Source organism: Lepidothrix coronata, unplaced genomic scaffold, assembly GCF_001604755.1.
Source record: "Lepidothrix coronata isolate B3197 unplaced genomic scaffold, Lepidothrix_coronata-1.0 Scaffold345, whole genome shotgun sequence".
NCBI classification, from domain to species: domain Eukaryota; kingdom Metazoa; phylum Chordata; class Aves; order Passeriformes; family Pipridae; genus Lepidothrix; species Lepidothrix coronata.
In genome coordinates, this window is record NW_016690525.1 from 260917 (window position 1) to 271750 (window position 10834).

A 10834-nucleotide genomic window follows, 5' to 3' on the forward strand; every position below is an offset into this window, starting at 1 on the left:
GTCCTCAGGACCGGAGCGGTCGGTGCAGCCGCGCCGCCGCCGTGTCTGGGACAGGCTGGCAGCGATCGCCGGGGCTTCGTCCTCGGCTCCATCCCCGCCAGCCTGGACTGAGTTTGGGCTGGAAGAGCGTTTCCCACTGCAGATGCTGTTGTCGTCTGCCCACCTGCGGCAACATCCTCCAGCTCCCCGGGTCCCTGTGCCCAGCCTCTTGCAGCGGGCACCGCGGTCCTGCCCCGGGATGAGGGCTCACCGCGGGGCACACGGGATGCTGCTGGTGGCTTGGCCAGCTGGCGGGGGAGCACCGGTGCCAGTGCCGAGGGCAGGTGGCCACACTGAGGGCGTGTCGGGCGGGGGGACCCTGCCGTGGCTGACGGCATCGTGCCCGCAGGGTCAGTCGTGAATACAATCCCGGAGCGCCTCCGACGGGACCGAGCCCTGCCGGCACTCCGACCACGCGGGACTGCTGCGGCACCGGCACCTGGCACCTGCCTAATGCCGCTTCCCCTCATTCCAGGAATTCCCTACTGCTCCTGCGGGGGTCCCTGACCAGACCCTGCCCGCGGCTCCTTCCGCAGCAGCCGCATCCAACACACCCCCAGTCTGCGGGTGACTGTGTCCCGTTTCCCTCCTGGGGTCCCCAGAGGCATCTCCGCCTCGTTATGCTCGGCCAGGTGACCTGGCTTAATTAATCACCAGGGTTAACGACCAGTTAATTGCAGGGCTCCCTGTGCTCTCGGGAGCAGCATCGCCCTCAGCCTTGGGAGCGGGTACGGTGGGATCCCTGGGCGGGATCCTGCCAGCCCCACTCTCCGCAGGGGCAAGGAGCAGCCGCTCCCTGTTCGTGCCCGGTCTCTGTACCCGTGCCGGGGCGTTGCTGGGTTTTAGATCTCGGTGTTTGCCCGGCGTCTCATCCCACATGTTGCAGCAAAGGGACCGTGCTCGCAGCACCGGAACCGGCAGTGGCTGGTGTGGGTGTCAGTGCAGCGGATTTTCCATGGATCGGTTTGTCGCAGATCAGTTTTCCACTGTTCAGTTTGCCGTGGGTCACTTTGCCGTGGCTTGGTTTGGGCTCAGCCAGGCCCCGGACCGTTGGCTCTGCAGTGCACAGAGCAGGTGTAGGGACACTGGGGGCCAGATGGAGCCCAAGGGGTGGCAGAGTGAGATCTGGGAGTGATCCCGGGTGAAAAAGGGTCGGGAATTTGGGGAGCGCTGCATGAACGCAGAGGAGCCGGAGCAGAGCCAAACCCCTCAGGTACCGGCGACGGCTGGAGCAAGGACAGACGTCGGAGGTCTCGGACAGGGGAGCTCTGCCCCGGCTGGTGAGGACGGGCCGTCCCTGGGGAAAACACAGCGACACTCCAGGACCTCCGCAGTGGTGTTCCAGGGGGGAAGGCTGTGGAGCCTCGTCCTCTGCCGAGTCCTGGTGTCCCGTCCCCACCGTCCCTCTGCTCTCCCTGCAGATGCACCGCACTGCGGGGGACACCGGGCTCGCCGGGGAGAGCGTGGAGGGGTCATCAGCGGATGGGGAGGAGATGGAGAGGTACGGGCACCACTGGGCACCGCCGAACGCATCGTGTCGGGGCCTGCGAGTGTGCCTGGCTGTCTATACCGTGATGGGGGAGCTGGGGGGAACCCGCACCGCCTGGGGGTCTGGGTCGGCGCCGGGATGGGGAGGGCGCGGTTCGGCTTTGCCGGGGAGAGCAGGGTGGGAACGGACACAGCCGGGACGCCCTTGGCAGGGTCTGCTGTGAGTGCGCAGCGAGGCCGGGGCTCAGCGTGGTGTGGGCAGGGGGGACAGCAGCCACGTCCCCCACTCTGTATTAGTGTCCCCACTCTTTCCGCAGAGCCCGGCCGCGGTCAGAACGGAGGCTGGAGGTGCAGGAGCAGCTGCTGGCCCTGCGGCACTGGCTGGACGCGGTGGAGAAGCGGCTGCCGACACTGCCGGAGCCCGGCACGGCCCCGCAGGTAACGTCTGGCCCTGGGCTGCGGCCGGGTCGCGCGGAGCTGGGCAGGACCAGCTCACGTCTGTACCGAGGCCGGTGAGGTCTTAGTCCCTGGAAGGCAAGAGAGTGCCCGGCCATGGCCGGCTGGGAGACCCTTCGGCACAGCCCCACGGCCGGCTGGGATACCCCTGGGCTCGTCCACACGAGTCGGTGTCAGGCCGTCCGTCCCCGGCTCCTGCTCCTCGGCCTGACGGTGCCGCTGGCTCGGAGCCCGCGGGCCCTGTCGCCCTACCGGTACCCGCAGCATCGCTGCGTCGGAGCCCTACTGGCCACAGGGCCACCGACTGCACCGGGCTCAGCGTCGGCTCCGGGCACGACTGCCTGGGCACGGGAGGTGCGGCTGTGAGAGGGGTGTGAGGCTGTGCACGAGGGGTGTGCGGCCCCGCACGGGCTGTGCGGTGCTGCCCTGCGCCGCTGTTGTGCCCCCGCCCAGGCGCGGAGCCGCAGCGGGAGCAGCGCGGTGGGGGCTGCCGGCGGCCCCTCCTCGCCGCCCCGCGCGCAGCCCCTCGCCGGCTCCTTTTGTTCGGGGCCTGGCCGGCACACGGGCTCCCTCGGCACACATGACGGCACAAACTGAAAGGGCCATTCATCCCGGCCCCGGCGCAGACAAAGCCGAGGCCGCGCAGAAACCCACCCGGCTCCCGGGATCTGAGGCTGCGGATTCCAGCCGACCGCTCCCGCCCGGTGCCCCGCGCCGGGCTCCCCTGCCCGGGGCGCCCGTGCCACCCCGAGCCCGGTACCTGGGGCTGCGGAGCGTGCCGGGCGAGCTGCCGGCGGGCAGCTCGGCGGATCGTCACCCCCTGCCCAGGTCCTGCCCGGTGGGTCCCGGCTGGGACCCGTGGGGTGCCGTGGGGTACCCGGGGTGCCGTGGGGCTCAACCCCGTGCTGGGCGCCGAGCCGCTCGGTGCCAGCAGTGGAAGGCTCCAGAGCTGGGTGGGGAAGATGGTGCGGAGCCGCCACAGGACGGTGCGGAGCCGCCGAGGCCCTGGCAGATGCTAATTCCCGGCAGCGTCTCTGGCAGCAGACAAAGCCCCCGGCCCCGCCGCCCGCCGCTCCCAGGGGACGGGAGCAGCCCCATCCATCAGCGTGGCCGACGCGCCGGCAGCGGCCCCCCGGCTCCCGGGGCCCAGCGAGGGCCACCCGTGCAGCACTGTGTGGCAGGACCCCCGCCCTGGGGGGCTCTCGCTGGCTGGGGGGGCCGCGGAGCTGGGTCTGGGCAGGGTGGGGAGGGGGTTTACACTGCGGGCAGGAGCAGCTCGCCCCCGGATTCCTTCAGCACCCAGGGTGGCAGCGGGGAGGTGTCCCGGAGCCCCAGGTTCGCAGCACCCCGGCTTTCAGGGTGGGCTTCGCCACACCATCTTGGCGGCCCAGCCTGGGCCCCCAACCGTGCCTTGCTTCACCGAGCCTCCCCGGCCCAGCCCTGCTCCACTGAGTCCCCCCAGCCTCTGGCTCAGAAGCCCCCGCACCCGCAGAGCCCTGAGGAACGGGCCGAACCCCTCGGCGACCAAGGCATCCACTGCCTGGGGCTGGAGCCGGGGGCCACGGCCGGGGTGGGGGGTCGGTGATCCCGGGGGGTGCAACCCCGGAGCTGGAGGGGCTGTGACACCGCGGGGCGGGGGCGGTGCCGCTGTGCGGAGGGGGCAGGTGCCGGTGTCAGTGCCGGTGCCGGTGTCGGTGCAGGTGGCAGCTGCTCTAAGTGTCGGTGTTGGTGCAGGAGCAAGTGCTGGTGCCGGGGAAGGTGCTGGTGTCTGTAATGGTGCAGGGACGGGGGCAGGTGCTGCCGGTGCCGGTGCCGGTGTCGGTGTCAGTGCGGTGGCGGAGCAGGTGCCGGTGTCGGTGGCAGTGCCGGTGCCCGTGCGGGGTGTTGCCCCCCCGGGCGGCGCGGGGTGGGCGGTGGGCCGGCGCCGCCCCTCCCCCGCGGGATGGCTGCGGGGCCCCGGGGGTTTCCCCGGTAACGGTGGCGATCGGCGCCCGGAGGGTTAACGGGGGGGGCGGCGTGTCCGGGGTCAGACCAGCCCCGCCGAGCCGGGCCGGGGCCGGTGCGAAGGTCCTCGCCGGTACCCCCCGCTCTCTACGCTCCCCCCGCGCCGCGGGCGCGGCGCACAAAGGCGGCGGCGGCGGGGCCGGGGCGGCGGTAACGGGGACCGAGCCACCCCGCTGCCCCCGCCCCGCTCCCTCGCACAGGCCGGGCCCCCCTCGGCCGGTAACGGCGGCGGCGGCGGCCCCGGCCCGGCCCCATGGACACCCGGAGCCGCGGAGGGGTGAGTGTGGGGTGGGGGTTTCGCGCGGGTCCGGGAGCGCGGGGTGCGCGTGGCCGGGCGGGGTCTGTGTCCCCGCAGCACCCCCGAGGCAGGGGCGCGGAGAGGTGTCCCCCCGAGTCGCCCCGCGTCCTGGTCCCCCACTCGTGCGGTCCCAAGGCACCCCGACACACGGGGGAGAGACGGGGGTGCGCGATGCCCCGCGGGACTGCACCCACGGGGGTGCGAGTGTCGGGACCCTGCCGTAGGCGTGAGTGTGTGCGGGGACCGCGCACGGGGACCGTGCCCGTGGCGTGTTTCACGGCGTGTCGGGCCGCGCGTGGGGGCTCGGTGCCCACGGCCGGGACACCCCGGGCCACACGCCAGGGCGGGTGCGCGTGGGTGCACGTGCGCTCCCCACGCGTGTGCGGGGCCGCCACAGGTGTGTTTCATGTCACGGCTCACCAAGGCGCGGGGGTCCTGCCGGTGCCCCCCGCACGGGAGTGCGAGCGCGGGGTCTGCATGTCGGGGCGTGTGTACACACGTGTGAGTGTGTGCACATGTGTGGGAGTGTGTGTGCGTGTACACACGTGTGGGGGTGTGTGTTTACACACGTGCACAGGGGCGTGTGCCCGGGGCCGAGCCGGAGGGCCGGGGACCGGGAGCGCTGCGGCTGCGGCTGCGGCAGGGGGGGCTGGCAGGGGGGCTGCCGGGGGAGGGTCCTGCCGGGTCACGCTGGGGGATTTATGGCTGCGGCAGTGCTGGCAGGGTGGGAGGCCACCTGCCTGTCCTCTGCCTGTCCCCCGCCTGCCCCCTGCCTGCCTGCCCGCCGGTGGGTGCCCCCGGCCGCCCCCGGCCACTCCCAGCCCCCCGTCCCCCCGGGCAGATGCTCCTCTCTCCCGGCTCCGCCGCCCTCGTTAATCCAACGGCACAAGGCGACGCAGGGCGGGAGCATCTGCCTGTCCCCAGTGCCTGGCGCTGCCGCGTCTGCTGCCGAGACGCGCAGGACGGGCACCCCGGGCACTGCCCGGCGGGGTCTCCTCCCTCCGCCAGGCCCCAGTGACGGTCAACGTCCCGTCCCTCCTTCCCTGTGCCCCGGCTCTCGGCAGCCCTTTGCTGCGGGGCCAGAACGCCCCGGCACCGGAGCGGGAGGTCAGGCAGACCCGGCAGCGCGGGGGGCGGGAGGGGTGACCCGGGCCCCGCGGTGGCCCCGGCAACGCGCGTCCCCTGGCTCGTTGCAGGCCGGGATTTGAGGCGGGGGCCCGGCGCCCGCGCCATGGGGAACTCGGTGAGCCGGCCCAGCTGCCTGGGCGAGAAGAGCCGGCGGCCGGAGGAGCTCCTGCGGGAGCCGCCGTGCCGGGAGCCGGGGCTGGATGAGGGGCAGGCGGCCGCTGGAGGCGTCACGGAGGCCTTGCCGGGGCTGCCGGAGAAGGCGCCGGTGCCGGTGGAGAACGGCTGGAGCCCGGTGCCCGGTGCCGTTCGGAGCCGGCCGGGCAGCCCGGTGCTGAGGCGCAGCCAGTCTGAGGTGGCGGTGCAGAACGGGGGCGCGGCCGGCGTTCCGGTGAAGGGGCAGGCGGGGGGCGCAGCCTGGACACCCCCCCGGGCCAGCGTTCCCCGCAGCACCTGGTCCTGGAAACCTGTCACCACGCGGGAAGTGACGGAGGTGACGGAGGTGACCGAGACCATCGTGACGGAGATCGTGGAAGTGACCGAGTATCCGGCGGGCGAAAAGGGCGGCGAGCCCGTGGTCACCCGGACGGTCACCGTGCTGACGGAGCGTGTGGGGGAGCTCGCTGCCGCCGGCTGCGCCGGACATGCGGATGCCACCGAGGTGACTGCCGGGCAGGGACCCTCGCCGGGAGGACACTGTGCCAACCCCGCGCCACGGGGCTGCCCTCTGGCACGGTTCTCTCGGCAGCGACTCTTGGCCTTCCTCTCCCATGGCCGGGGCTCGTGAAGGGTCACCGAGGTCTGTGCCCTGGTGCTGGTGGCACCCCCAGTGCTGGGCACCCAGCCCGGTGCCATAGGGCAGGGGGTTCTCTCTTCTCGCGGCTGGCGAGGATCGTGTGTCCAGAGGGGTCCGAACCATGCGGGGTGCGCAGCCCCTGCTTTGGAGAGCCCTGCGAGGGACGCCGGGGAGGACCCCATGGGCTGGGCAGGGTCCCGGCGTCACCTCCCGGGCAGGGCACAGTGTGGGGTCGCAGCCCAGCCCCACTGCCCGCCCACCCGGGCGGCTCAGCCACCTCTCCACCCACAGGTGTCCCCGCGGGCCGTCCCTGTCCCGGAGGAGGTGGCAGGCGCGGAGCGGGGCCAGGAGACGCTGGAGCGGCTGCTGGCCTGGGTGGCCGACATGGAGGAGCTGGTGAGCAACCAGAAGCCGCCGTCGGCGGAGGCGAAGGTGGCGAAGGCGCAGCTGGAGGAGCAGAAGGTCAGCAGGGCCGGCCGGCGCGTCCCGCCCACGCGCTCCGGCCGGGGATTAGGGGGCCGGGGCTGGAGCCGCCGCCCGGGGCCGTGCCAAGGCGGCGGGGGCGGGCGGGGTCCCCGGCACAGCGCGGTGCCCCCCCTGCCTTGCAGCTCCTGAAGCGGCTGCTGGAGGAGCGCAGGCCGCGCGTGGAGCTCGTCCTGCAGGACAGACCGACGGCGCACGGCTCCGGCACGGCGGCACCTGAGGGCAGTGCCAGCCTCTCCGACCTCGGGGAGAGGTGGGACAAGCTGATGCAGGAGGCTGAAGCCAGGTGGGTCCGGGTCCAGGCTCTTGTCACCAGGCAGGCACAGGCTCTGGCCACTGGTGTCCTCACAAGCCGTGTCACCACGACACCCCGATGTCCTTGTGTGCCCTGCCCTGCTGGCATCGGGGCCACCACAGCAGAGGAACCATCCCCATCCCACATGCCAGGGCTGCACAGGGGCAGCGGGTCTGAGGCTCTGCAGCCAGTCTTGCATGAGGCCCTTCCTGCAGGTCCCTGTCTGGGGAATGCTGGCCTTGCCGTGTCCCTCTCCTTGGGAGTCCCAGGGCATGGGGGAGAGGGGGCTTTCCTGGCTGGGACCTTGGCCTCGGAGACTGTCACCCCCGGGCTCACCCAGCCCTCCCAACGCAGGTACGGCCGCCTGGAGCGGATCCTGCCGGCAGCTCAGGGCTTCCAAGAGGCCGTGGATGCCTTCCAGGAGTGGCTCAGTGCCACGGAGCGACAGCTGGCCCAGCTCTGGCGCACCGATGGCTGCGTCGGCCGCGTGCAGGATGCCCACCAGCAGACCCAGGTGGGGCCAGGGTGGGCACGGGGTGGGCACGGGGTGGGCACCTATATCCTTGTCGGTCACTGCCACGGGAGCTTCTTGCCCAGGCCCTCTGTGAGGAGATCCGCGGGCGGCTGGGAGAGCTGGACAGTGCCCTGGAGAGAGGGCAGCGGGTCCTGGAGATGGTGACAGGTGAGTGGCGATGGCAAGGAGTGGCGGCCACGGGGTTGGGACTGCGGGGTGTGGGATGGGATGAGCACAGAGTGCGGCAGCCCAGCCCAGGGATGGCACCCCTGGGCACTGGGGGTCCTTGGAACGTGCTGCTCCCCACCGGGGGCTGTGGGGCGGTGTGAAGGGGCACAGCATCCCATGGGATGGAGAGAGGCGAGGGCAGAGCCTGGGGGTCAAGGCCATGGTGGGACAGGGTACAGTGACAGTGAGGGGAAGCTGGGAAGGTAGATTTTGCTGGCAGTGGGATAAGGGGCCAGATCCAGCTCTGGGAGCAGCAGGAGAGGAGAAAGGTCGGGACAGAGTGACCATCACAGCGATGGAAGCTGTCGGTGTGGCTGATCCCACGCCTGGGATGCTGGCACGGGGGCTCTGATGCCGGTGTGGTGTGGCCACAGGGGAGGAGGCCCAGCTGGTCCAGGAGAAGATGGAGTCGCTGAGGATGCGGTACCTCATCGTGGGCCAGAGCAGCACCGACACCGCACACCGGCTGGGGCAGACCCTGGAGGCCTCGTCCCGCCTGGGCACAGCCCCCGAGGACCTGGCACTGTGGCTGGGCCGCATGGAGAAGGAGCTGGGCAAGCGGGAGAGCCAGGATGGCGACCAGGAGCCCCCAGTCAGCGCTGGTGACAGGGAGAAGGTGTGGGACGCGGCACTTTGGGGACTGTCACCCTCTGCCTCCCTTTACCATTCCTGGCCTTTCTCTGCAGCGGGAGGTGGTGGAGTGGGGTCCGGGTGGGATACTCTGGGTTATGGGAGACAGTCCTGTGGGGCTGTGATGTGTTGAGTCTCTGTCCTGGAGCGGCTGCCCCAGTGTGTGCCCACTCTGCCCGGCTGACATCTGTCCCTCTGCCACAGTTTGAGCAGGTGCTGGAGTCCCAGCTTGCCCGTGTGACCGGGCTGGGCAAGCGGCTGGAGGAGATCGGCCGCATGCAGCTGGACCCTGAGGCTCTCGGCTCGCAGCTCTCCGAGCAGAAGGTGGGTCCACCGCGGTGCCCAGGGGTCCCAGGGGACACCAGCTCGGCGTCCCCATTCCGCTGGGCCCTGCACTGACCCCCAGGACCTGGCACCCACCTGCTGCTCCGTTCCAGCTGCTCTCTGCTGAGGTCCTGCACTGCCGGGGCCTGGTTGAGCGTCTGCTGGGGATCTCAGACCCGCTGCTGTGCTGCTGCCCTGAGCCCCTGCGGCAGCGCCTCCAGGTCAGTCGGGGGGGTTGCCAGGGGGGACGCTGCCAGCACTTGGGGACGGCCGTGCCCCACAGCCCCAGCCGTCCGGTGACCCCCGTCTCCACAGCCGTCGGTGCAGGCGCTGCGGGAGCGCACGGAGCAGCTGTCCCTGCGCAGCGGCGCCTGTGCCGTGCAGCTGGAGCACGCCCAGTCCCTGCTCACCCAGTTCTCTGAGGCACTCGAGGAGCTGCTGCCCTGGCTGGAGGAGACGCAGGCCCTGGGGGTGCAGCTCTCCCCCAACGCCATCAGCTATGAGGCCTTCAAGGAGCAGCAGGCGCTGCTGCAGGTGCAGGCAGGGACAGGGGCAGGGACACGGAGGGACGTGCTCGGCTGTCCCGCGGGGTTGGGAGTGGGGAGGCGACGGGATGAGGTGGCATCACCGGGGGGCCCACCGGGCTGGGGCGCCCGATGAGCATCAGCCTGCCGGGAGCAGCGCCCCGTGGGATGAATCCCCGTGGGGCACGTGCCACCCCGGCGTGGCCCCACGGCCGCTCCTCGCCCCCAGAGCCTGCGGGAGGCCATCGCTGAGCACCGGCCGCTGGTGGGGAAGCTTCAGCGCGTGTCAGCACAGCTGGTGGAGCTGAGCCCAGAGCAGGGAGCCCCGTTCCAGCGGCGCTGGCAGGAGGCCGAGGAGCAGTACGGCTGCATCCGCGAGCGTGTGCGCCAGGCAGCGGCTCTGCTGGAGGACGCCCTGCCGCGATACAGCCAGGTACGGGGCTGGCACCGGGGGTGGGGGGTGTCCCCAGGGGCGTCCCCTCGAGTGACTGGGCTGGTCCCCAGCTGACAGAGCGCATGGACCTTCTGCTGGAGTGCCTGGAGCGGCTGCAGAGCCGGCTGCAGAGCCAGCCCCCCGTCCGCGGGGATGCAGCCCACCTGCGGGAGCAGATCCGGGAGAACAGCCTGGCCCTGGGCGAGCTGGAGAAGCTGGGGGTGGCCCTGGAGGGCATCCAGGCGCAGGGCGGAGAGCTGCTGGCCACCATGAAGGCAGTCGGCTCCGACGCCGTGGCCAGAGGTATCGGCACGGAGGGGCGGGCACGGCCCTGCCGGCAGGTCTGTGTCCCTGTCGGGGCTGTGTGGGGGTGCCGGGTCCCTCCGAGCACTCTGACCCCCGCCCCCCGCGCCCGCAGGGATCCAGGAGCGCACGGAGCAGCTGCTGGCACAGTGGGGGTCCCTGCGCGGCCGCTGTCAGGAGCAGGAGCGGTGGCTGCGGGAGCTGCTGGCGCTGGCCGAGCGCTTCTGGCACGGCCTGTCCGAGCTGGCCCTGGCACTCAGTGACACCCAGCAGCTGGTGCTGGGGCTGGAGGAGGCCGGCGGGGAGCCCGAGGCCATCCGCACGCGGCTGCGCACCATGCAGGTACGGCTGGGGCGGGGGCCTGGGGGGCAGCGCTGGGGCGTGGGCAGCCCCCCAGCACGGGCAGCCCCCATCCCGGGCAGCCCCGACCCCCGTGCCATGTGCAGGCGCTGCGGGAGGAGATCGATGCCCTGCAGGGCGAGCTGGACACGCTGGGCAGCCTGGGTGTGGAGCTGATGGCCTCCTGTGGAGACCCCGACAAGCCCGATGTCACCAAGAGCCTGGACGATGTGAGTGTCCCTGGGGTTGGGTTCAGTGAGGGACGGGGTCCTGGAGCTGTGGGGATGGGGTGTCCCCTGACCCTGGGCAGTGCCACTGACCCCTGCTCTCCAGACCCCTTCACAACACCACTGACCTTCACACCCAGGCCCCCGTCCAGTGCCACTGACCCCTGTGCTTGGACACCTGTGTGGTGCCACCCCAGTACCCCAGACCCCATACTCTGACCCTCCTTTGGCACCACTGACCCTGTGCCTTGTCCCCCTGCACCCTGTCCCCTCTGTGGCACTGCTGACCCCACACCCTGGCCCCCCATGCTCTGCCCCCCGTGGCACC

General features: G+C 71.9%; 1 protein-coding gene across 1 annotated transcript in view; it reads left to right on the forward strand.

Moving 5' to 3' along the window:
* The window catches only part of LOC108509217 (dystonin-like), a 37956-nt gene that overhangs the window by 4362 nt on the left and 22760 nt on the right, over positions 1-10834 (forward strand). Inside the window, exons 3-16 of the mRNA XM_017838548.1 lie at positions 1461-1540; positions 1845-1965; positions 6498-6668; positions 6815-6975; positions 7339-7498; positions 7582-7666; positions 8101-8342; positions 8561-8680; positions 8794-8901; positions 8996-9214; positions 9434-9637; positions 9709-9940; positions 10056-10282; positions 10387-10509. Coding sequence (XP_017694037.1) covers positions 1461-1540; positions 1845-1965; positions 6498-6668; positions 6815-6975; positions 7339-7498; positions 7582-7666; positions 8101-8342; positions 8561-8680; positions 8794-8901; positions 8996-9214; positions 9434-9637; positions 9709-9940; positions 10056-10282; positions 10387-10509 — 2253 coding nt within the window. The remainder of the gene's footprint in view (positions 1-1460; positions 1541-1844; positions 1966-6497; positions 6669-6814; positions 6976-7338; positions 7499-7581; positions 7667-8100; positions 8343-8560; positions 8681-8793; positions 8902-8995; positions 9215-9433; positions 9638-9708; positions 9941-10055; positions 10283-10386; positions 10510-10834) is intronic.